The sequence below is a fragment of the Adiantum capillus-veneris genome, chromosome 23 (assembly GCF_014529385.1).
Source record: "Adiantum capillus-veneris isolate H3 chromosome 23, ASM1452938v2, whole genome shotgun sequence".
NCBI lineage: Eukaryota > Viridiplantae > Streptophyta > Polypodiopsida > Polypodiales > Pteridaceae > Adiantum > Adiantum capillus-veneris.
The window spans coordinates 67,785,810-67,812,878 of NC_140953.1; the positions used below are offsets into that span (position 1 = coordinate 67,785,810).

At 47.4% G+C, this 27,069-nt stretch overlaps 1 protein-coding gene across 1 annotated transcript in view; it reads right to left on the reverse strand.

The window, feature by feature from the left end:
* Positions 1-27,069, reverse strand: part of LOC147427912 (uncharacterized) — a 65,743-nt gene that overhangs the window by 31,855 nt on the left and 6,819 nt on the right. Inside the window, exons 5-6 of the mRNA XM_086496470.1 lie at positions 26,701-27,066; positions 25,858-26,573 (exon numbers count right to left, since the gene is read on the reverse strand). Coding sequence (XP_086352596.1) covers positions 25,858-26,573; positions 26,701-27,066 — 1,082 coding nt within the window. The remainder of the gene's footprint in view (positions 1-25,857; positions 26,574-26,700; positions 27,067-27,069) is intronic.

Here is a 27,069-nt window from a genome sequence, read left to right on the forward strand (position 1 = left end):
GTCTGGTGATCTCTGTCCGTGTGAGAGATAGGGAGGGCTCAGGGTGCATCTAGGGAGTATGGAAACGGAGGCAATTTATCCATGCTGAAACCATGTGATTGAAACCATGCTGTCATCTGTCCATACTAACATGCTGTATCGCCTTGTAGGGCTAGTTGTCAACTTGTCGAGATGACTATAGGGCAAGCCAAGCATATATGTCCCTGGGGAGATTTCATAAACTGTGTATAAAGGATACTGATCTAGTCAATGCCTCAACCACGGGGGGAGGGGGGGGGGGTCTCTCGACGGCTATCTCGGCTCGGATAATCTCATGCGGCACTGAGGCCTTAGCCCGAATCATCCGAGCAATCATAGAGACCAAAGGCCTCTCCATACATCTCCATCCATCTTTGTTGCCAGATCCCCCATGATGGTCTAGTGAGGGTCCCCATACCTGAACTCCGTAGAGCATAGCTAAAGTCACTATAGTGTCAAAAAGCTAGAGCTTTGTCCGCGGTTCCTGAAACTGAACCTGCGAACACATCCTCTCTAGTCCTCCCAAGGCTGCATATGCTCTCTTCAGTCTAGTCTCTGATGCTCTCCTCAGTGAAAACACCGGTCCACCGAAAACTACCCCAAGATAGGTATATGCATCTATGTACTCCACAGTCTCCTGGCCATACGTACATGTGGGTGTTGACCTCCTGACCCATTGTGGTGTGGTGTTGAACTCCATAACCTTGGTTTTCCCAAGGTTGACAGACAATCCACTGTCACGAGCAAATGTATGCTAAGCATCTAAATGACGCTACATCCCCTCTAGAGAGTCAGAAATCAACACAATATCATCAGCATATAGTGACAACGGAATGCATGTCCCTGCTAGCTGAGCCCCTCTGTCTCCCTGACGCTCTACATAGTCTGAAAACTCATCCACAAACATCCCAAATAGAGTCGGAGATAGGGGGACATCCCTGCTTCACTCCAATAGTGGAGCGGACCATGTCAGACATTCCCGCAGTAGTGCGTACCCGCCTCATCATTGTCCTGTATAAAGCCAAAATACCCCATATTAGCTCTATAGGCACACCCATGTCCTGTAGTCTGCGTATACGTCTGGCTCTCGGCACTGTGTCAAAAGCTTTGTGGAAATACACAAAGCTACAATAGATCCTCTTGCCATGGTGTCTACCTCCTCAATAATAGCGCTGAGTGTCAGAATCTAGTCAAGAGTGGAGAAACCTCTCTTGAATCCTGCTTGCCTTGGTGCTCGTATGCCCTCTCGCTATGCCCATCTACTTAGCTCCTGCTCAAGAACAAATGCATACAGCCTAGCCAATGTTTGACCAACCATGATCGTTCGATAATTCCCGGGAATCGTGGGATCTCTTGACTTGAAAATAGGCGCAATCGTAGACATATTCCAAGTCTGAGGAAAGCCTTCATATATGGCTCGATTAAACATCATAGTAAGAAGCTCTGCAAGCATATCTCTGGCATGGATGAAGTGCTCTGCTACCAAACCATCATGATCATGTGCTCTCCTTGTCTCCATCTTGTCAATGGCTTTCCTTACTCTCTCGGCAGTAAAGAAAGTACATGTCTCAGGGCATGTCTCTAGTGGGTCCGACAAAGGTGATTGCCCTGATGGTGTGTAGAGAGATGTGGCATATTCCCCCCATGTCTCTGTGGAGGTGACCGCTGGTGGTGGTGAATGCTCGTGGAATAGCCTCCATGCTTCGCCTGAGTCTTGACTCATAAATAGCTGATACAGATCCTGCTCTAGCTGAGATAGATAAGCCCTTTTCTTTCGTCGCACTAGGCGGCGAAAGATAATCCGTGACTGTCTATGTGTGGTAATACACATGAGCTCCCAAATCGTCTCCGTGTAGGCTCGCTCTGGGGTATGCCTCTGATGTTGCATCATGGAGCATCTCTGTCAATATCTGAGTGAGTTCATCTAGTGGCCTTCCCGGCTTTTGAGTGCATAGCTGCCTGTATATCTCATCCATATACACAGAATCCGTCTCCCTCACGAAGATATACCGAGTGTGCGTGGGGACCTCTCCTAATGGAGTTGTGCTGAACTGAAACGTAAGAGTGAAAGACAAGATAGCATGATCAACTGCTACTCCAACCGGCCTAGTGCCCACCATGAAATCCTGAAAGAATGGAATAAGACCTAGTTGGGCCATAACATAATCCACTGTACTAGCACCATGTCGATGCGGAAAGCATGTAAAACCTCCAGCTGTCGAAAATCTTTGTAGGCCATTCAAAATGGCCAATCTATGTGCAGTTCCCATGTCTATCAAGTATCTGCCATACTCAGTGTACTCCTCATCTTGTGATAGCCTAGATAGGCCCATCTCTGTAACGTCCAGCTCCCTAAGCATCTCCTCGGAAGTATCATAAAATATTGTCTGGTGATGGGCAGTCCTAGCATTGAAGTCCCCTAGTATGATAATGTCACCATCCTTGGAAAACTCCCATATGTCATTATCCAAAATAGCAAATGGGGACTGTCCTCTAGGTGAAGCAAGGAGGAAAATAACAAATAGCAATGTAGAGGTATCTGTCCGTCTGTGCCCTTAGCCTCACCCACATGTACCTAGCCTGCTCATCCTTGCGCGCTATATATATCAATGGCTGCAATTCCTCCCTAAATAAAATTGCCACTCCCCCTGAGCCCCGTCCTTGATGCTACGATTTGGCAATGATGTCTCTCCCAGTGAAACTATCCTCAAAGGCACCTACATCAAGACGGAGTGACCCCCCATTACAATTCCAGGCTGCCATCTTTAGTGTGGTCCCATAGGTCTCGCACCGTCATGCAGAGCGTCGCTCCAATATCACCACCCTTCCATCCTTGTAAAAAGCAATCTTCCCTTTCTCCCTTGCTGCTCTAATTTCCGGCATTACCTCTTGCATATGAGCAATCTGCGAGAGGGTGAGGTCATCTCTAAGAAAGATGCCTGGCTTCTTTAGAGTTGGTCTCTTCTTCAAGAAGTCCTTCTTCGCTTCCATGGAGGGGAACGGAGGATGAGTTCCCTTTCCTTCGAGGTTTCCCCATTGCTCCCACTTTTCTTATTGCCCACTCTCCAGGCCCTCGTATGCGTCTGCTCGTTAATCCCCACCGGAGTCATGAATTCTTTCACCTCTTCCTCCACATTATCTTGGTCTCTGAGGCCACATATCCTTACGTGTAAGGCCCGCACACGTCTCCTTTGCTCCTCTTCTAGTGTCAGGTTCATGATGGTTGGTGCGGGCATGGGGGTTATTTCCTTGCCATTTCCTTTCTTGACAATCTCGATCCATTTCTCGGCCTCTTCTGCTTTTTGTTGGGTCTTTGTGATGACATCTACCCACGAGGTCGTCATTTCTTTTTGTTGCTCTTCACCTTCTTTGATGGCCCGCACTCGTTCTTTAATCGTGTTAAGCTCTTAAATTACTGAGGGCTGAAGCTCTCCCTCTTCAAGGACATTTTGCGATCGCACCTTTCTTGAGTAATGCGATTTTCTCATCTTGGGCCTTCACACGATCCTCAAGTGTGTGTATCATGCTTTCCTGTGTCGATACGCGCTCGTTGAGTGCCTTAATAGAACCTAGGAGGTGGCGATTAATCTTGTTGATGGACTTGCTCATTTCTTCTTTGCATTTTTGAACGGCATCCTCCATAGGGTTATCCTTGCCTTTTTGTTTCCTCATATTGAAGGCCGCAAAAGGAGAGGGAGAGAAATAGAATGAAGTGAATAAGAAGATAGGATAGTCCAAAACATCTCTTGTCTTGGTAACTCATGACTCCGGAGGAAGGTCCAAAGTCTTCTTTGAATAGACAGTGAAAGCAACCTCGTATCTCGTAATACACTTTGCACTGACATATATAATACATCTCCGTCTCTGTCTCTGTCTCTGTATTGTATCTCGTAATATATCTCTGTCTCTGTCTCTGTATTGCATAGGCGACATATCCTGCTGGCTACTGATATCCCGCGGAACCTACCAGTCTCAGCCTCAAGCTGGTGTGAAGATATCCATATCTGACCAATTGCACACTGTAGCCCATAAGAGAGACGTGTATCAATATAGTTGGGTCGAATCACAAACCCATCTTGTGTGAGTTGGCGAAGATGCTCTCTATAGAAAGCCATCTTCGTGCCCAACTCCTGCGTTGGCTCTATCCATGTCCTCATGGTGTCCAACTGGGTTAGGTCTTGGAGAATGAGTCTAGTATGAAAGAGGACGTTCGCGTCGCGCGAACCCTGGTTGGGTGAGTGTGGGCGGTAGTTCATGTGCGCGCAAGTCGCATGGCAGAGAGAGAGAGAGAGAGAGAGAGAGAAAGAGGAAGCGCTTGTTGCAGGAGAAGAGGCTACGTAAGTTTTTAGAAATCCAAAACCTCAAGTGATGAGGTTTTGGGGACTCCTTTATTAAAATGTGCCATTTGCTACTTGGACAATGTGAAACCTTGTCCAAGTGGCCCAAAGGCCAATAAATGAAGTATAATGCTTGTATAGGCCCAGAATGGAGGGCTAAAAAAATACGCAGAAAATATTTTTGCGAAGCTCTCGAGCATAGCTACGTGTTGGAAATGGTCCGGAGGAGATCGGGAGTGACCTCTGGCAAGCTGAAACCGGCCTCTACTTTTAAAAAGGGCAGTAGACTTTAGACTTAAACCTTATTCGCTTTCACCCATTTAATTTGTCGCCCACTTTACATGTTCTTTCAAGACACAACAAAGGGGAAAGGGATACAGGCTGCTAGATTGCACCTGTATGAGAAGACCGACACCAGATTGGCCCCTAACTTATGCGCCCCTTTCGGTATTTCTTTATTGTTTAAAAGAGGGAATAAATGTTGTGGTTCCCTACAAGCTGCCCCGCACAAGCTTGGCTGAATTTCAACTGTTCCGGCCCGATTTCGGCAGTATAATTGTACTAGGACCCTTCGCAGTCAGTATTCCCGCGCATTGAATGACTTTCCCGACGCATACGGGCACTTTGCAAAACCTGGCGAGAATCTGCAGCACGCTGAATTCTCTGTTTTCAGCCCCGAAAATGCGCCAGATCACCTGTACAGCGGTCCCTTCGCGTCCTCGAACCTCCTGGGGGTATTAGGGTCCGTCTAGGGCCAAAACCCTAAACCTGCAAAAATACACAGCAGGCTGTAATTTACTGTTTCGAGCCCTTTCGCGTGCCGGTCGCATCCGTAGCAAGCCCTCGAGCTCCCGCACCTGTAGGGCTACTTGCCCTTTGAATCGGACTAGATTTCTAACGTGAAACCTCTCGGAATTCACCTGTACCTGCGGGGGATTAGCCGCTAGCTAATCCAGTACCTGTGCAAGAGGCTCTTGCCTCGGCAATCGCGCATGAACCCACACAATTGTACATTGGTCAATTGAAAAGCCCACTAGAGGGGCATAACATACTGCCATAGAGGAGAGAGAGGGCAGTGCGTAGCGTGCAGGGCATCACACCTTGCACCGCACTGTACATAAGAGGGAAAGGAAGCACTCCATAGCTCTTAACCTATGACAAAAAACCTCAAATCAGCCTCCTCTCTCATTTTCGGCGCCCCCTTCTCTGGCAGGAGTAGCAGAAATGCTCACAGAGTGACACCTCGCACAGTTCCCGATTTTGGCCAATGGGGCTAAAAATATCTCAAGTGGTGCGTCAGTTTACTTGGCAGCAGAGCAATAAAATGTTCCTCTTGTCATTCCGGAGGTAATGACGCAAACACATTTCTCGGCCCAAAATACTAGCTCCCTAAATTTTAGGAGATGCTGCCATTGTATCTTTCTAGGTCATCTGACCCCCTTTGTACACTGCAGCCACACCCAGAATTGAAATGTAGCCTCTGTAGCAAAGGATTCCACTTTGGCTAGTCAATGACCCCACTTTGGCTAACCATAGTCCTTGTCCAACCTTAGTGCTCTCTTGCCCTCAGGCCTGGACTCCCTCTGGATAGTTCCACACTAGTTATGCAATGCAGGGCAGTTAGATTTCCCGAGGGGTGTTTCCAAAAAGTGAAAGTAAATAAATAATAAGAAAGAAATCAACAAAAAGGATGGATAGTAGTCACACGCTGGTGACACAAGCAACCTGTTAGACTTACACACCTCTGTTGCTTCACAGGTCTAGGGCATACTTGTACGGCTACTATGTCTCCGGCTGGCCACCCATAGTCTAGGTTGTACGTGGTCCGGCCGCCCGAGTTTGGGGCCGGCCGCCCACTTTCTCTGGGCGTCCTTATATATTTCAATATATCATTTTTGTGTTGGGCCATGGGATTTTTATCAAGCCTTGCCCTACCTCCCCTTGGGCGCCTATTTATATGGCCAGGGGGGTACCTACTTCCATCATATTGATTGTACTGAGGGTCTTCTTGCTCTGGTAGTCAGTGGGGGGCTGATCGCCCCCTCTTCCACACCTAGCGTTTGTTGTGCTCTCTCTCTCTCTCTCTCTCTCTCTCTCTCTCTCTCTCTCTCTCTCTCTCTCTCTCTCTCTCTCTCTCTCTCTCTCTCTCTCTTCTGCACACGCGCACTCTCACATGGTATCAGTCACCAGCATTGAGGGCGCACCACTCGCATCAAGGTGCTCCTCCCGAGAAGAACCAGCATCAACGTTTTTATGCAGATCCGCCAACGTTTTGCAAACAACCAGGAACGCGATTGGACACTTGCATTTTCATCGGGGGCCAGCGCTAGCCTCTACAAGCCTTTTCCTCACTAGAAATGCCCCTCTTCCATTAGTGTTTTTGTCTGCCCCTAGCATTTGTTGGGAAGCTGGGTTTTTGAACAGCTACTGCGTTTTCAGCACAGAGAGGGGGGCTGCTAGGCCTTGCCCGCCATGGATCTTGCCTGTCGCACACGGCTTCGCATCTTGTGCGTTGCTGTCGAGCATCCTTTTCAGATCTACAGACTTCAGCCATTCACACCTACTGTTTTCTCTGTTTTCAGCCCACCGATTCTCTGCCCTCCCTACACCCTTTGCATCGCTCCGGATCTTGCCAGGAGCGTACGAGCAGGCTGAAAATCGCTGGACAGCAGCGTTTTCAGCACTTTGCAGTTACGTTTTGGGGTGGACAGCAGCCACATGGCTTGTGTTTTTCACAGAGGATGAAGTTACCTCCTGACAGGACACCATCCGGTGGTGGTCCATGCGGCCTCTGAGTGACTGCTGCAGTACACGGTATCTTCGACGTCAGCTTGATCATCTACGGGCGTACGATCCTTGAGAGATCCATTCATTCGAGCCATCATTCGGCGGTTGCGCACTCCAGAGGGGGTGGTGACTTGTGGTTTGCTATGGATACACCTATGCACTCCTCAGAGGAGTTCACACCAGATATGGCCATGCTCATGGCATATGGGATTCCAACATTCCTAGAGAAGACACCACCATCTTGGGTGGACAAACACTTCACTTGACCTCGACATGTCAAATCACTTGCTTACACAGGAGCATCTACATGGACTTAGGGAGCGGATCTTGGATCTCTTCTTGGACATGTTCATTGCTTGGATCTACAGACTAGAGTGGGACTTCAAGCACCTGGTTCACCAACGTCCTATTTTCATAAGTGGCCTTGAGCTTTTCCCACATAGCATAGGCAGTGTTAAGACCCTTAAGGTCTACCAAAATTTCATCCGCAACAACCATTTTTATATACGCAATAGCCTGTTTGTTTAAATTAAGCCACGCCTCATCTGTCACAGTTGCACGCTTTACATCTTGCAACACACCATCGCAATCTTTTAAGAAAAGAGTGTAGTGTATTCTCTCTTTCCACAAATCGAATCCGGTGTCTTCGACGAATCTCTTGATTTCGGAGAGATTCTTGACGTCCGAAGAGTAGGCCATATTATCACTTTTGTGCACAAAAACAGAAAATTGAATTTCTGTAAAAAATTTCAAACATTAGTAATCTGTTGAAATTTCAATGATTTTAACAAGTATCAGTGCATCGTCGTCGCATTGTCGTCACCGACATAGAGTCGAAATTCAAGAGATAGAAGATTTGCAGATTTCAGCCCCTAGCATTTTAAGATTTCAGCCCGTCTCCTCGCCGTCATCATCGTCGTCGACATCGTCGGCAAGTCCATTGCATTTAGACCATTGTACGAGATTTGTGCGATCAATAGCATAGACCTCTCTCACCATAGAGAATGGGGCCCTTGGAGGAGGGTTTGACAACATTCTGGTGTCGTATTCTTCTCTCGCTATCTCTCAGTCTCAGCACCTTCATTCACAGTGTTTACCACTTTGTTTGTGATCATTTGCACTCTCGCACTAAAGGAACGGAAGGCTCTCCCTTCCGTAAGAAAAGAACCCTTGAGCACAGTTCAAAACACTCATCTTGAGCAAAGTTCAACATTCACTTCCGCTGCACCTCTCTCTCTCTCTCTAGCCACCCAAAGAGACACAGGGACGAGAGGAGACAATCACAGCTTACAGATTTTTTTCAAAGGTGTCACAACCCAGTGACGTGGCTGCCCAGTACGGACACACACACACTCTCTTTGGCATGGGAAAAGTCCCGGAATGCTGACGCGGCACTGCCATACTGCCCTTGCATTTCACACCGGAGATTACGAATGCTGACATGGCCTGCTGTACGGACGCCCGCTTTTTGTGGTGCTTTTTTACGGAAGTTGCTGGCAGCTTTTTACGGCAGTTGCTACGCGAGAGAGAGAGAGAGAGAGAGAGAGAGAGAGAGAGAGCTTTTATTTTTAATTGCTTTATTCCAAGGCTTGAGAAGAAAACGAAGGCTTTATTTATTGAATGCTTTTGGGACAGCTTTTGGGCTCTGCTTTTGGTATCCCTTGTAATGAATAAATAAGTGAGCAGGCCTCCCACTTCTCAGAGCAGCTGGACGCAAAGTCTGAGAGTGAGAGCCTCCCACTCCCTTGTGCTTTGAGTTGCAAATTAATACAAAAAGAAATACCGAAAGGGGCGCCAGTCTTCGGGGCCAATATCTCTAGGCACGTAACTCTGCCGGGCCGTGTCGAATCAATTGTGAACTGTGAACTGTTTTGAAGTAAATTCTTGTCGTGTCACGGTAGACTCTTGACTTGGAGTGTCCAAGTTTGTTACAGTGGTATCAGAGCACGGCTGATTTCTCTTCTACCGGGAAATCCGATCCTTTTTACGCGGCACTTATGGATTCACACAGAGATCAGTTGACTTCCTTTGCATCCGGAGGTATGGGAAGAGATCACGAAGAGGATTCACGCGAGGAGTATGGCCAGCCTCGGCCTACTCAGGCGGAGCTCGAAGAGATGGAGCGTCGACGATTGATCGACAATGCAACAAAGATGATGCTAAATTTTGCGAAGGACCCGAAATTTGCAAAATTTATGAGCCAGACCTCCTTCGATGAGGTGCATTCACAGTGGCGGCAAACCACAGAACCACCCCTCAAACTGGCACTCAAGAAACCTCCTACTCCAAGGATGTTTACAGAGTAAGAATTAGAAGAGGTGATTGATACACGGATTTCTCAGTTATTTGAGTCGACAGTCTACATTTGCCTCGGCAAGGAAGTAGAAAAAGCATGTCAGATTTGAAAGAGTATCCGGTTCTTCTTCTTCTTCTTCTGACAGTTCTTCTAGCTCTTCTGACTTGAGCGAAGAAGACAAAAAAGGGAAAAAGCGAAGCAAAAAGAAAAGCTTCGGAAAGGGCAAGAAAAAGGCAAAGAAGTCTAAATCTCGCCTAGTGGTTGACAGTTCTACAGAGGACTCGTCTTCGGATAGTTCGGACTCTGACAACAGCAGCTTTTATGCAAAGAAGAAGAATTTTTATAAAGCCAACCAATATGACTTTCTGGAAGATAAAAGCAAGAAAGTCAGAGAGTTTAAGGAAGGTAGATAGTCAATTAAATTTGACACGTTTTCTGGTTATAGAGATGCTTCGAAGGCTTTGGCTTTCATGCAACAATTTGACATAGCTTTCTCTGGAGGGTGTTACTCAGAGCACTGCAAGATTCAGAGGGCTACCTCTTACTTCAAGGGAAATGCTCGAACTTGGTGGTCCACGCCTCTATTGAACAAGACAGCACCAGTGAAATGGCTGAAATTTAAAAGGCTTTTTATTTCTTCTCTGCTGACTCGAGAGTACGAACGCGACATACGAACTACTTCAAACCATCTTCGGATGGCCAAGAAGGATACATTGGACGCATATTGCGAAAGATTCTGGAGCTCTTTTCTACCAGCCTCTTCATTTAAGAAGATCTCGTTCAAAGAACAGATTGAGCGGTTTACCTTGGGACTTCCTACAGAGATCCGAGATCACTGCTTGGAGCAAAAGTCAGATTCCACTGATGAGTCATGCAAAACAGGGTTTTGCCATTCACTCGGGCAGTTTGACCTACCCCACAAATGAAATCATGATGCAAAGGACCGAACAGACTTCGAACAACGAAAGTAGAAAGAGGAAGAGCAACCCAGAAAAGAAAGAAAAGGATGCACGACCCAAGCTCACTCTTCGGGAGAGAGCTCTCTACATCAAAGAGGGGAAGTGCTTTGGATGCAGGGAAACTGGGCAGATCTCCGCGAAGTGCCCTAAAAAGCACCGAAAGAACAAAACGACAAAGACGAAGAAAGGCCTGAGAGTTCAAAAGCAGCTGAGGAGCATGGACGAAAAGGCAAGATGAAAACAGGACTCGTTCGAAATTGCATGGGTACTGACCCAAGCACGATGGACAAGAGTACAGAACTTTGCCGAGCATAGGGCAAAGTGAAAGACCAAGAAGCCCTGATCTTCTTTGATGGAGAAGCCAAGGCAAACTTCATTTCACCTGAATTGGCGGCGCGGCTCGAGATCATACCCAATCGGATGGGACCACTAGCAGAGGCAATTCTAGCAGCACCCGGCAGGGACGTAGTCATTACACCTGTCATTGGCAAACTTCGGTTGCATTGTCAAGGTATTTGGGGCATGAGGACTTCTACGTAATGCCCTTGGAAGGTTGTGATGTCCTCTTGGGAATTTTCTGGTACCATAAGAACAACGCCGTGGTCGACTATCGGGCGAGAAGACTTTGACTACAGAAAAGGGCCGAACTATTGTACTTAATGTAAAACTTAAGGGCTAGTCTGTCCCTATTGTATCGGCTTCGGCCATTTCAAAATTAATGATATCCAATCTGTTTGTTTACTTGATCTTTTTGAAAGAGTTGAATGATGAGGATAGGACAAATATGTCTGAACTTGATAAAGAACGCCAACATTTTCTCACACTCATGCCGATTGCTTTTCAAAGGGCCTGCCAGGGTAGTTACCACCCGCTCGTCCTGAGGATCATACCATTGATCTGATACCAGGAGCACACCACCGAACCGACCACCTTATCGTGTGAGCTGAGCCCAGAACGAAAAAATTATGAACCAAGTGAAAGACCTCTTGGAAAAGGGTCTTGTCCAGCCTAGTACGTCACCGTACTGCTCTCTAGTGTTGTTGGTTTTGAAGAAAGACGAATCTTGGAGAATGTGCATTGATTATAGAGCTCTCAACAAAATCACCATCAAGAACAGATTTCCGATTCCTAGGATCAATGATATTCTTGACCGACTATAGGGATCCTCGTGTTTTAGCAGGATCGACTTGAAGAGCAGATATCATCAGATCTGAATTGCGTCGGGAGATGTCTACAAGACAGCTTTTCGGACAACTTTTGGGTTATTTGAGTTTTTGGTGATGCCTTTTGGCTTAACCAATGCTCCTGCGACATTTAACCGGATGATGGACAAGATTTTTCGAGAGTACAGACTATTTGTTGGCACTTTCTTTGACAACATCATTGTTTTCTCCAAGGATGAGGCAAAACATACAGAACATCTGCTTCAGGTCTTTCACGCATTACGAGATCACAAGTTGGTGATTAATGCAAAGAAAAGTGAATTTTTCCTACCAAAGATAAACTTTTTGGGACACATTGCATCAGCACCAAGAGTGCAGATGGACCCGCCCAAGATAGAGACTATCCGTGATTGGCCCGATTTGAAGAACGTCCATGAAGTTAGAAGCTTCTTGGGCTTGTGTTTGTACTACAAGCGGTTCATTAGAAAGTTTGCAGAGGTTGCTTCCCCTATGCATTTGTTGACGCAAAAAGGAGTCCCTTTCTCATAGGGACCCACAGAGGTGACTGCCTTTCAGACATTGAAAGAGAAATTGACTACAGCACCAGTTTTGACTTTGCCGGACTTGCAGAAGTCATTTGAAGTATATTGTGATGCTTGTGGTCGTAGTTTGGGTGTGGTCTTAATGCAAGAAGGCCATGTCATTGCCTACGAGAGCCGACTGTTCTCAAGGCCGGAATTGACATCACAGATTTATGAGAGAGAGCTTTTGGCGGTTATCCATGCTCTTACTTAGTGGCGACATTACCTACTCGGAGCGGATTTTACTGTCTTCACAGACCATCACAGTTTACGCTACTTCTTGTCACAAAAGCAACTATCCGAAAAGCAGACACGGTGGGCGAACACGTTGTCACAGTTTCACTTCCAGATTGTCCATGTGCAGGAACAGAAGAATTTGGTGGCCGACGCTTTGTCCCGGAAGCCGTTGGCTCTGGCTATTTCTACGATTCATCATAGGAGCTCGAGGATATGGTCGATCAATATGCCACAGATACAGATTTTGCAGATATTTTCCCTCGAATACAAAATGGGGAGATAGCAGCGGGATATTCCATTCGGGATTGCTACTTGATGAGGAAAACCATGTTGTGCGTTACACAGCCGTTGAGGGAAAAGGTTATGACCGAATGCCACTGTCCACCTTTTACGGGTCACCGCGGCATTGCTACCACCTTGAAAGGGGTAGAGAAATACTTCTTTTGGCCGAGACTCAATGTGAGGTGCAGCGGAATGAATGTTGAACTTTGCTCAAGATGAGTGCTCCGAACTGTGCTCAAGGTTTCTTTCACTTACGGAAGGGAGAGCCTTCCGTTCCTTTAGTAAGAGAGTGCAATGGATACAAACAAAGTGAATGGACACAGTGAGTGGAAGTGCATGAGAGAGAGAGAGAGAAGAGAATACGACACCAAAGACGTAAAACCCTCCTCCGAAGGCCCCACTCTCTATGGTGAGAGCGGTCTACTTATGATTGCACAAATCTCTACAATGCTTGGACTTGCCGACGATGTCGACGACGATGAGGACGGCTGAAATCTGCAAATCTTTATCTGCTGAATTCTGACTCTATGCCGGTGACGATGTCCATGACGACGATGTGACGACGACGCGTTGAAAACGCAGATGCTGAAATCTGCGTTTTCCGGGCTGAATCTGTAAACTTCGATGGAACCCACCGTGCGGCGAGAAACTGTTGCGGGAAGGTGAGATCTGCGAGGTTCGGGACTTGTTCTCCGAGTGCTAAAGGCTGAAAACTGAAAACGCTGGTCCTATGGCTGATTCTGTCGCGATGATCTACAAAAACGCTGAGGTTGATCTACAAACCAAAAACGTTAGGGCTGAATTCTGTTGTCTTGTGAAATCTGCTATCGAATGCTGGTGCAACTGCTAACAGTAGGGGATCTGCTGTCTTGGGGTCGCCGAGGCTGCTCTGCAATGCAAAAACGCCAAGGCTGATCTGGAATTGAAAACGCTAGGGTCTCCTGGTGATGTTGAAAACGCTAGCCTGCTGGGGTCCTGCTGAGAAGGTGCCTGTTGAACTGAGTTCCTGCTGCCTCTTCTGCCAGAAAGTGCTAACTCAAGTTTGCTTATATATTAACTTAGCAAAATTGCCCTACCTACTTTCCAACAAAAGTCACTTAAAAAGAATAAGTGAAAAATGTCAAAAATAGGAAAAATAAGTCTATGCACTGTAAAAAATGCTACCGATGGGATCTGATTGGAATCTGATGGTCATGCTGTGTGCAACCAGACGATATGCATCTAATCTAAGTGTCTGGACATGCACGATCTGCGAACAGACTCACAAAAGTGCCAGATCACTTCCTATTCTAGACTGACTTGACTGAACTAAACCCTAGTCATGCTGTAGCTTGTCCAAGGACACATAGGGTTGGATGTGTCACATGACACTCAAGAAGGATGTGGACGAGTTTGTGCGCTGCTTGGTATGCCAGAAGGTCAAGTATGACAGGCATAAAGCACAGGGATTGTTACAATGTTTGCCCATACCCACCCGCCCCTGGGAAAGTATTGCAATGGATTTCATTTTTTATCTCTCGAGAACACAGAGTGGTCACGATGGTATCTGGACTATTATTGACAGATTTAGCAAGCAAGCTCATTTCATTCCAGTGAAGAAAACAATCCAGCCGGATCACTTAGCGAGACTGTTTGTGCCCCAGATCTTCGGATTACATGGCATGCCTGAGATGATTGTCTCCGACAGGGACCCTAGATTCATGAGTTTGTTTTATAAGGCTATTTGGGAGAACATTGGCACGCAGTTGCAGTTCTCATCATCTTTCCACCCGCAGACTGACAGGCAATCTAAGATAGCCAATTCAGTGGTACTAAATTTATTGAAGTCTTACATCTCGGATCAAAAGACTCAATGGGAAAAGATATTTACCTTTGGTGGAATTTGCCTACAATAACACGATACACTCTTCGACGGGGAAGGCGCCATTTGAGATTATTGAAGGAGCTACAAAGGCTCCACTCTTCCTAAGCACGAAAGATAAGATGTTTTAAGCCGATGAGTACACGCGAGACTTGGACACGGCTTTCGCCAAGGTCCGCGAGGCTTTGCAAAAATCTCAAGAAAGACAGAAAAAAAGCAGCAGATCGCCATCATCGCGATTTGAAATTGAAGGAGAATGATTGGGTGCTCTTACGTTTTGAAAAGGCACGCCTGAGAAAGAAAAAGGGAAAGGAGAGGCTTTTTCCAAAGCTTAGTATGCGATACTACGGACCTTTCCAGATCTCCGAAAAGATAAATGATGTCTCCTTTGACTGAAGCTGCCCGATACTCGGAGGATTCACAATGCTTTTCATGTGAGTCTCTTGAAGCCTTTGAAAGGCAATGTGCCCGAAGATGGGGAGCCTGATGAGCAACCCGAAGTGGAAGAAAACGAGGAGATCCTTGTTCCCGAACAGATACTGGCACATAAAGACAAAAAGATTAAGGGTAAAGTGATAAGGCGGTTCTTGGTTAATTCAAGGACTAACCTGCATTGGATGCGAAGTGGATGGAGGAGTACCTAGCAGATACTCCTCAAATTGAGAATCTTTAGCTTGAAGCATTTGGATTAGCATAGTCTATTCTAAATGGAACCTCGAACTCAGCTTGGGTGGAATCTAGTGCAGCAAGTATGCATAAGAGGGGAGTTGCTCCACTCCTTTGTCAACATATTGCCTCGATTTTTGATATTAAAGTCACTGATATCTCTTTGAGTTTCAGGGATACTGTGAGCTGACAGTATTCTGCTATATGACTTTATGAACTGGAATTCCCGATCATGTGATACTGATTTGTTCTTGACTTGTTAAGTGCAAGAACTGATACACGAAATGACTGCAACATTTTGGTTTGAATGATCTCGATAGACATGGTTGCAATAGGGATTGACCAATCGGGCATCTATAAGGTCCTGAGTGGATCTAGATGCGATTGCTAATTGCGTTGTCGATAAATCATGGTCTGAGATCCGAATGAATGTTGAATGTGATTTGTCATGTGGTGTCCTGTGATGTCAAGTGATGTCCTGTGATGTCGTCTGATGTGACTATCGATTGGTACATATGCTAGATGTGTGTTCCTAGTGCGTCAGTACTAACAATCAGTGTCTGCTAAGACAGTTTATGGCTTCTGTCTGTTTTGCAAGAGTAATCAAGGGCGATTACAATGCTTTCAAGAGGGGGGTATGTCACAACCAAGTGACGTGGCTGCCCAGTACGCACACACCCTCTCTTTGGCATGTGCACAGTCCCGAAATGCTGACGTGGCGCTGCCGTACTGCCCCCGCATTTCACGCCGAAGATTACGGGATGCTGACGTGGCATGATGTACGGACTTTCGCTTTTTGCGGTGCTTTATTACGGAAGTTGCTGGCAGCTTTTTACGGCAGTTGCTACGCAAGGGGGGGGAGAGAGAGAGAGAGAGAGAGAGAGAGAGAGAGAGAGAGAGAGAGAGAGAGAGAGAGAGAGAGAGAGAGAGAGACCTTTAATTTTTCAATTACTTTATTCCAAGGCTTGAGAAGAAAACAAAGGCTTTATTATTGAATGCTTTTGGGACAGCTTTTGGGGCTCTGCTTTTGGTATCCCTTGTAATGAATAAATAAGTGGGCAGGCCTCCCACTTCTCAGAGCGTCTGGACGCAAAGTCTGAGAGTGAGAGCCTCCCACTCCCTTGTACTTTGAGTTGCACATTAATACAAAAAGAAATACACAAAGGGGCGCCAGTCTTTGGGGCCAATATCTCTAGGCATGGAACTCTGTCGGGCCATGTCGAATCAATTGTGAACTGTGAACTGTTTTGAAGTAAATTCTTGTCGTGTCGCGGTAGAATCTTGACTTGGAGTGTCCAAGTCTGTTACAAGAGGACCACACCCCGTCCACTCCCAGATCCACTGAGGGGAGTGACTCTATATGACTGAGATGAGCTGGGCCAGACGACAGTGGATGTCAGGCCGCACAACTCCACCGCATACAGATCCAGACCCGAGCGCTTTGAGCTACTAAGAAGAGACGAGCCCAGACGATGGCTCACTCAGGTGCGTCTATCCGAGCAGCTCTTGCTCACGTTCCTCCCATGTACTACATTTTACACCCCCCTATTGACACAGGATGGAGCTAGCTAGCCTGATGCATTTGCATGGTTGTACTACCTGAGCAATGTACATGCACATACCCCTAGTACTAGAGCTCCATTCTCCCCCATAGATCCCATCACAAACCAAGGCCTTTAAAATTTATCCTCATCCTTATCTTGTACCAGTTTGGATTGTTTTGTCTTTTCAGATCGATGGAGGACATAAACACATGTATATTTGATTTGTCTCATAGGCCGACTTCGGCCTAAAATAGACATTAAGAAATCTCTCTCTCTCCCCTGCGCGCTGCTCACTGCGCGCTGCTCCCTGCTGCGCGCTGCCTCCTCTGCGCGCTGCCCCACCCCTGCACGCTACCCCTGTGTGCTGCTCCCTCCTGCGCGCTGCGCTGCTCCCTGCACGTCAAGTGAAAACACACACCCCATCCCCATCCCCTGCCCGCTGCCCCCTGCATACACACAAGCTGAGTGTTCTCTTCCCCTCTTCTTCACAATATGAAGAGAGGGTAGCTACGAAGCCAACCATGTCTTCCCCCATCATCAAGACGCCGACACCGACAAAGAAGACAACGTCCTTCATGCTCACGAATAAGAGGCTTGCACAATTGGAGAAGGACATGAAGGAATGGCGGATGGAGAGAGAAATATGGAAGGAGGAGAAAGCCAACTTCATCAAGCTATGGAACGAAGAGAAGGAGGACATGAGAGCGGAAATCCAAAATCTCAAAGAGGAGAAGGAGAGAAGGGAACGGGAGAACGAGAAGGAGAGGGAGAGATGGAGGAAAGAGCAAGAAGAGATGAAGGCACAAATCGATCTCCTTCATGCTTCCCTCACATCCCTCACCCCCGAGGAAGGAGAGATTAAAGGGGAGGCTAAGGAAGCCCTCAAGGAGGAGATCACCAAAGCCCTCACCGCAAGCATTGAGGACAAATTAGAGGCCACCAAAGAAGGATGGGTCGAAGTAGTCAAAAAGAACATCAAGAAGGTAGCAAGAGAGGAAGCCCAAAAAGATGAAGTACTCATCGTACACACAACCATCGAAGAGGAGAAGATGCGACAAGCTCGCCGTCTCAATGTGCGAGTGACCGGCATCAAAGAAGAAGAAGGGTCTACACCCGAAAGCGATGGGAAAGCTTTATGCAAGAAAGTGGGATACAAGGAAGAAGAGATCCCTTTCTCCAAAGTTTGGAGAGCCGGCAAAGATCCAAAGAAAAGAGCTCTCATCCTCCAATTCGCCTCCGAGGAGTCTCGAACTTCCTTCCTCCGAAAGAGGGTCATCCTGAGAGGGATCGACGGCCCACCGATTTATCTAGATGATGACCTCACAAAGATGCAACAAGATCACCGTCGCGCGTGCATGCCTCGAGTCCACCAAGCCCGCAAAGAAGGGAAGAAGGCAGTATATCGGGATGGTAGGGTTATCATTGATGGCAAGACCATCGCATAGGGACTCGCGGCCTGTGGGACACACGAGGAGATTCATGTCACGGTTTGGAATTGCAATGGAGACTTATGGACACACCCAGAGAGACTTGAGGAGGTGATGAGAGGTCGAGACATCATTCTACTTACAGAGACACACGAGAGCCCGGAGAGAGGGTTACCACGGATACATGGATTTCAGTGGGAGTCTCTACATCGAGGATGTATGCGCCAGCACACCACTCGCGGCTCAGGAGGAGTGGCCATACTCTTTAGACAGGGGCTTCACAGCAGACTACAGATTGTTGCCCGGGACCCACAGGCCCGCTACATGTGGATTCGCCTCGAGCTCTCACGAGACAGGATCGTCTACATTGCCCTTTGCTATTTTGCTCCCACAGGCTCCAGATTCGCCCCTATTGAGCAGGAGTCACCGTACGCATGCCTCACGGAGGAGATTATGGAGTACTCCACACTGGGTGAAGTCTTCCTTATGGGAGACTTCAATGCTCGTACACGCAGTGAGCAGTGTGAGACATATGACCATGAGGACCCAGAGACACTACACACTCTAGATGAGGAGGCTACTAGGAGAGACACAGCAGACAGAGCTCCAGTCACAGCTTATGGACGACATCTACTTCGACTTGGCTCCCAGCACCGTCTCGTTATTTATAACGGGATGGTCCAGTGGCCCACCTCAGGGGGCCTGACTTGTATGCCACATGGAGTTGCAGAAGGAGGGGGGAGTACAGTCGACTATATTCTGGGACCCAGGGAGGCTACACACCTTATCACATCCTTCACCATTCCACCCATACCCATCGGAGCCGACCACACATACCTCTCTTTCTCTATCACCGGAGATACCATCACACACAGCTCCACAACACGCACTCCACACACCACCATCCATTTCACACATGAGTTAGCCTCTATTTACTCGGCCAAGGTCGAACATGGCCTATGTCTCCTCCACCCATCCACACCACTCTCAGTTCTCACATCACATATCTCTTCCGTTCTCCACACTTCAGCTATTAGCTCTTTTCCACACACAACTCACACAGGACGCACTCCCCCCCCCGGGGCTATGCCTCAGAACCGCTGGTATGATGATGAGTGCAGAGAGCTATACCGACGCCTCCAGGCACGACAAGCCTTAGGAGAGATCACAGAGAGAGAGGCCAGACGGCATATGAAGACGCTGACACGCCAAAAGCGGCGAGCATTCGAAGAGGCACAGGAGCTTGAGCTATACCGCCTATTCATGAGCATGGATAGCGCGACGGCATGGCGCACCCTACGCGAGCCACGTCCGACTACAGCTATTGAGGATCCACAGATATGGCATGATTATGCAGAGCGACTTTATGAAGTGCCAGGGCAGCCTCCTATTCCACAACCACACGAGCCTCGCCCCACGTGCTCCTCCTTCTTTACGGCAGAGATGGTAGAGAGGGCCATACGCCGCATGCAGCACAGACGATCAGCTGACCATACTGGATTACAGAGTGAGCACATCATTTATGCGGCCTCCACTATAGCCCCGTTGATTGCACATGTCTTCAACCGGGCTATAGGGGAGGGCTTCCCAGAGGAGTGGACACAGCACACCATAGTGCCTATCCACAAATCTGGCGACACCCTGGACCCAGGGAACTACAGGACTATCATGATTGGCCACACGATGGCCAAGCTATATGGAGCAGTACTTGAGGCACAGCTCAGCTGCTACGCAGAGATCGAGGGTTTACGAGCTCCAGGCCAAGCAGGTTTCAGACGAGCTTTCTCCACCATTGACCACATCTTCGTTCTGCGCTGCCTCATTGATGGGGCAAAGGCGCGGAAGAAGAGGCTTTACTGCTGCTTTGTGGACTTCCGCAAGGCCTTTGACACAGTCCCACGCGAGAGACTCTTCCAGCGCCTTCACAGCATTGGGGTACCAACAGAGATGATTTGGGCCATATATGCTCTATATGAGAGGGTGGCGGGTCGGGTTCGTTGCCCAGGCGGTTTTTCAGAGACCATTGCTAGCACCATTGGTGTTAAGCAAGGATGCCCACTCTCCCCGACACTCTTTGGGCTATACATCGACGAGATCTCCGACTACATACTACGAGCAGGGGGAGAGGGGAGCGACTTAGCAGGTACTCCGGTCCACATCATGTTATATGCTGATGATATTGTGTTGATTTCAGAGTCACCCGAGGGCTTGCAACGCCATCTTGAGGCCTTGGACGAATTCAGCACAAACAGGGGGTTGACTGTGAACCTTGGCAAAACCAAGGTTATGATCTTTCACACATCCAGTGCAGTGAGGAGCGCCGCCACCTTCACAGCAGCAGGAGGACAGGTTGATGTAGTCACCTCCTATGTCTACCTTGGCATCACATTCACCAGCCTACCAGGACCCTTCACTATGAGGCAGGCTGCTGTTGACAGGCTCACCCGAGGATATGCAGCTCTGGCCATGCTAGAGCGGAGGTGCCACCAGGCACACTTTCAGGAGCCCCGCACGAAGGGGTGGCTTTTCGACACCTTAGTCACCCCGGCCTTGATGTACTCGGCGGCAGTATGGGCACCAGGATTGACAGCTGACCAGTGGACACAACTTGAGAGACCACAGGTATATATGATCTCACGCTTGCTCCGCAGCAAGAAGACAGTGCCACACGACATTATTAGAGCCGAGCTCGCCACACCACCTATGGTTGTAGAGGCACTATTCCAGACAGTTTGCTTCATCCAGAGGATGAGAGAGCTACCTCCTGACAGACTTACCCGTAGAGCATTTGAGGCAGCTATACAGCTATCAGAGAGTGGACATGAGAGAGCATGGTACTCACAGGTCAGAGCATGGTTTGAGGGACACGGTCTTGACATGGAGAGCCTACCACCATTCCAGTACGACCCCCACTCACCATATGTTCACCTCTCTCGCAGTGAGAGGAACTTGGTATTGAGACAGGATCTGTGGCAGCTATACACTAGGAGAGTCTGGGCGGCACCTAGCTTGGGGACGAGGATGTCAGATTACAGAGACCAGTTTCTCACCATATTATCTGGGGGGTTCATACAGAGACCACGCTACATGGACACATATATGCCACATAGCTCACGGGTGGCGATTGGTCAGCTGAGAGTGGCTTCACACAGGTTAGAGATTGAGATCGGGAGACATACTGGTGTTCCGAGGGGGGAGCGAATCTGCAGAGCCTGCACAGAGGTGGAGAGTGAGGAGCACTTTGTATGTAGATGCAGAGCATACACTGAGATCAGAGGCAGGTATGAGGCCCTATTTAGAGGACAGCCCACTCTCCGAGAGATCATGGAATCTCGAGATCAGAGACAGCTCGGACGTTTCTTACTAGAGATACAGAGCCATCGGGACACACTACTACAGCCACACACAGCTACACAGACAGAGGGGAGACAATCGCAGCTCACAGACTTCTTTCAGAGGATTTCCGCCCCCCCCTCACCAGACACTCAGAGGGGAGTGACACTCCCACAGGCGGAGGTGAACCGAGCTAGACGACGACCACGAGTCACAGGCTACAGGGGCGCGAGCTCCCACCACCGACAGATCGAGGAGATCCGAGCCCGGGAGCGCCGTGCCACTGAGGAGCGAGTGGCTCAGATGAGGGCTGACCCGACAGCTTTCATCCGGGTAGCCTTGGCACCAGACCCACCCATGTACCACATCTTACACCCCCCCATTAGTACAGGATGGAGCTAGATAGCTTGATGCATTCTCATGATTGTACTACCTTGAGCATACAGACATGCATATACCCCTAGAGATAGAGCTCCATCCCTCCTCAGATACTCCACTACCTACTTTCAGCTCAGTTTTGTATCAATTTTGTTTCATTTGTCTTTCCGATAGACGGATGACATACACACAATGTACATTTGATTTGTCTCATAGGCCGATTTCGGCCTGACATAGACGTTAAAAATCTTTCTTTCTTTCTTTCTTTCTTTCTCTCTCTCTCTCTCTCTCTCTCTCTCTCTCTCTCTCTCTCTCTCTCTCTCTCTCTCTATTTTAGTCTTTCACTTTACTTCATTTTATTTTTGTATCCAGACATAGGATTAGATCCACAAGGATTGTATCAGTTTGGTCTCATAGGTCATCTTGGCCTTTTGAAGACGTTTAATATACATTTCATTTCTCATGTTCCTCCTCTACGCATGAATACCCACCTTCTGCTGCACTTTGACATCTACAACCTCATTGCAACCAAACAATCATAGTTGTCACGTGCACAACTAACCATATGTGGATGTGGACAAGCTATCTCAAGTCCAGGGTTCAGGTCAGCTTAGGAAGTGTTCTGGCACCTTTGTGAGCCTGTGCACAGGCCGTGCATGTCCAGGCACTTAAGAGTAGTTGCATATCCTCTGGTTGCACACAGCATGATCATCAGCATGACATTCATGAGCATTTTACAATGCATAGAACGCATTTTCCCTATTTACTCATTTTTCATCTACAACCTCATTGCAACCAAACAATCATAGTTGTCACGTGCACATCTAACCCTATGTGCATGTGGAGAAGCTATCTCAGGTCCAGGGTTCACGTCACCTTAGGAAGTGTTCTGGCACCTTTGTGAGCCTGTGCGCAGGCCGTGCATGTCCAAGCACTTAGAGTAGTTGCATATCTTCTAGTTGCACATAGCATGATCATTAGCATGACATTCATGAGCATTTTACAGTGCATAGAACCCATTTTCCCTATTTAGTCATTTTTCACTTATTATTTAATAAGTGACTTTGTTGGAAAAGTGAGTAGGGCGAATTTGCTAAGTTACTACAAAAGAAACCTAGCGCTAGCACTTTCTGGCAGAAGAGGCAGAAGAGGTTCCAGCAACTTACAGTGCACCTTCTCAACAAGACTGACAAGAGGCCCTAGTGTTTCTAGCCAACAAAAGCAGATAGCGTTTTTGGGACTCCTTTCCCTTAGGGTTTTCAAGTAGCAGATTCAGCCTAGTGTTTCCATCAGCAGAGTCGGCCTAGCGTTTTTGCTACAGATCAGCCTTGCGTTTTCAGTTTGCAGATTCAGCCTAGCGCTTTGTAGATTCCGGCGTCAGATCAGCCCAGCACATCAGCGTTTTCAGTTTTCAGCACTTAGACACCGCAGATTCAGCCATTAGCCTCGCAGATCTCACCTACCCGCAGCAGATCCTCGTCGTACCGTCGAGTCAGCCAACGTTTTCAGATTCAGCCCGCTGTCCACAGATTTCAGCATCTGCGTTTTCAACGCATCTTCGTCGCGTCGCCGTCCTCGCCGACACAGTGTCAGACATCAGCAGATAGAGATTTCAGCAGCCGTAGCGATTTCAGATTTCAGCCCATCCTCGTCGTCGTCGTTGTCATCATTGTCATCGACATCGTCAGCAAGTCCATTGCATCTAGACCATTGTACCAGATTTGTGCAATCAATAGCATAGACCTCTCTCACCATAGAGAGGGGGGCCCTTGGAGGAGGGTTTGAGAACCGTCTAGTGTCGTATTCTTCTCTCTCTCTCTCTCTCTCTCTCTCTCTCTCTCTCTCTCTCTCTCTCTCTCTCTCAACAGCTTCATTCACAGTAGCATTCACTTTGTTTGTGATCATTGCATTCTCTCTCACTAAAGGAACGGAAAGTTCTCCCTTTCGTAAGTAAAAGGAACCTTTGAGCACAGTTCGGAGCACTCATCTTGAGCAAGATCAACATTCACTTCTGCTGCACCTTACAGTAGTGCATCAAATATCTGGTGGCCTCCGCAATCCAAGCCTTCTAAGTCCACATAATTAGTCAACAGAAGACCCTGAAGGCCCCCCTAAACCCTCTCCACAGCCAAACAATCCTGAGTGGAAAGAGGGATGAAGCAAACATAGAATAGGCTCTGGAACGCAGCACAGATAACTGGCCTAGTCTCCATACTAGCCAAATCTAGAATGTCCAAACAAAACGGGAAGTCCTCCACCACCATCTAGAGTACAGCTGAGACCACCAATACCACAAAGATACACAGCTAAGGAATGTAGCTTAGTAGGGTAAGAAAAGTCTTAACATTTAAAGATGAAACTTCAATGAAAACCTCCCCATACCAAGACATGAGATATCAAAGTCCTGGATCCGAAGGAAACATCTGTCAACAGGCGCCGATTTACAAAATTATCGTCACATAGAAAGACACATAGAAAACTGTAATCCTCGTTATAAATGCAAAATTAAGACACATTGAAAGTTGTAAATAAAATAAAATAATGAAGCAAGACAAATAAAGTAAAATAAGATAATGAAGCGAGACTAATAACATTTATTTTATTTGTTCTAAAAAGTAGAAACAAAAACTAAGACGACAGCTATTTAAAAACAACTTCACAAAAGAGGGGGAGAAAATAAATGAGGTACGTTGAACTCCTGGTTATGGCAGCAAGTACAAGGAGTGTTCTTTGGTTGAGAGCACTGCCCCTCCCGAAGGTAAATCTTACCAATCCAGAGTCTCTCCTCCGCTATCCAACGGCTGTCAAATGGTAAAACCACAACAAACTCCCTCTTGCTAATGAAAAACAAGTCGAGCACACGTCTTCTTTCTGCTGAAGTGCGACCACCCTCTTCAATTCTGCTGTCTGCTATGCTGAAACACAGCAGGTACAAGAGAGCACTCCTCTACAGAAAACACAGCAGCAAGTCCTGCCAGGCAGCTAGCTCCAGTCTACAAGGGCTGGAAACACAAGTGCAAAGCTCCCTTCTCTCACCAGCTGGAAAATGCAGACTCCGGAGGAAATCTCAATACTCTCCCCCACCTTTGGTCCTGGGCTATGACACTATGTCAAGAGGGCAGCTAAAGGTGGCAAGCTCTGAGCACGAGGGGGAGAGACAGAAAGGCAAGGAGAGAGAACGTAGGGGAAGAAAGATAGAGTCCGGGGGAAGGCCACTGTAGCATTCCAAGGCATGTAAATCTATGTTCCTGACTCCTACTCTCCGAAGCCCATGCCCCTGCTTGAAACAAAGCTAAAGGAAACACTAAAATGTAATCAAAGAGACTTCGGTCATGAGCTTCATCTCCGAGACAGCTGTGGCTGCATGCATGACTTATATACATTCAGATAGTATAACCCAAATATTCCACATCCTGACAAATGTCATCAGCAGTGAGCACCCTTTGGATGCTCACTATCCTCCACATGTTACTATGAAATCAATGCCAACCTTCTCTCTGACACATCTCCAATTCTAAGGGTACTTTTCTACATAAAGGTCTCTTTGTAAAAAAATGATCTTTTTCAATGCAGGTGCACAGCTTAACATATGTTTGCACATGCATCTGTATCCCATGACTGTTTCTCAGCATATGTGAATTAAAGAAAATTGCAAATGCACCAAACCCTTTTCAAGGTCCCATTGATATCTATCTTAAGTACAAAAATTTTATGCGATGAAATCGCTTTTTCCCTTTGAGTTGACAATTTGGAGAGCTTAAAAGGTTGGGCCCTTAAGGTATCTTAATGCCAGGCGAGACCTTTGATTCTTTTTGTGGCATCTGCCGATCGCTTATGTAATTGTGCACTTCACTGTAATTTGCAAAAGCTCCCTCTCACTACTCTTAACTCTTGACGTTGCCTACATCCACTTGCACCTGATTAATACTACTGAGTTCATGCAAACCCCAGTACACAATACAATTTTAAAAGTCGGTATGCATAGTACCTGAAAAGGAGAAGTAAAATTAGGATCAAAAACATTTATCGGAGCAGGAACTGGCATCATGGAGCACCCTGCTGCAGAGATTGCTTGGGGAGAATTGGAAGCAAGCACACTATGCTGCATATCTGATGCAGGAGGTTTCCCAGCGTTCACATCCTCCCCACTCTGATTCATTGAAGCTGGTGATGCACTGTGCGGTGTATGCGTCCAATCAGGCTGTTTTCCTGAAGGATGATATGTAGTTCCCATGAAACTTACTCCAAGTTGTCCAAACTGGCCAACAGGGGTGAAAGGATTGGTATACACTAGCATGTGAGGATGTCCTTGCATGCTTGGTAGTCCAGCAGGACTCATGAAAGGCAGTGGAGCTCCATAAAATGAATCCGAGGTATTTGAAAGCCTATGCTGCCATCCTCCAACACTGCCTGCTCCTAACCCTGCAAACCCGGACTCAAAAGAAGCAAAAGCAGCATCTTCACGAGGGCCGTAAGCAAAAACTGGTCCTCCCATGATGGTGCCCATCGGGAAGGATGAACCCCTGCTTGGTAAATGTTGTGGCATGATCTCTGAAGCGACAGAATAAAGAGGAACCGAGGGTTGAGGTGGGGCTGAAGTAGTCTCCAGTGAGAGATCAGCAGGAAGTGCTACAGCTATGGCGTTATCAACTTCCGAGTTTTTGCTTTGAGTTTGAATTATTCCTGCCCGTGTCCCATCAAGTCCTGAAATGAGAGGATAAGATTGCATGGTTTGAGATCAAGGATATGAATCAAAGTGTGCATGAAATGGAGATCCCCTCATCAGATGATGCAGAAAAAGAACTTTTGACAGAATAAAGACCCTCCTCACCGGGTGATTTAGAAAAGGAACTAAAAGTCCCAACTGGTTCCCCACCACCTCGAGCTGCATTTGCATCATTATACATATTTACTGCTTCGTCATTACTTATAGCAGCTACTGCAACAGCAGATGCAGCAGCCATTGCTTCAGCTTCGGAATCTACAAGTTGCCCATTCACATCGTCTTCCACCCTGGGAGTGGCCTTGCTGGGTAAAAATGTGTCCTTGCAATCCTGCCTAAAACAATTCCTTGCTAGACTTAAATGATGGGATGAGAAGTTAGCCTTATCCAATCCAAACTGCCAGCCTATAGCTCCAATGAAAGGAGAGGGAGGGTGACTGGAAGAGGAGATGACTGTTGGCGAGGTTACAGCACCTG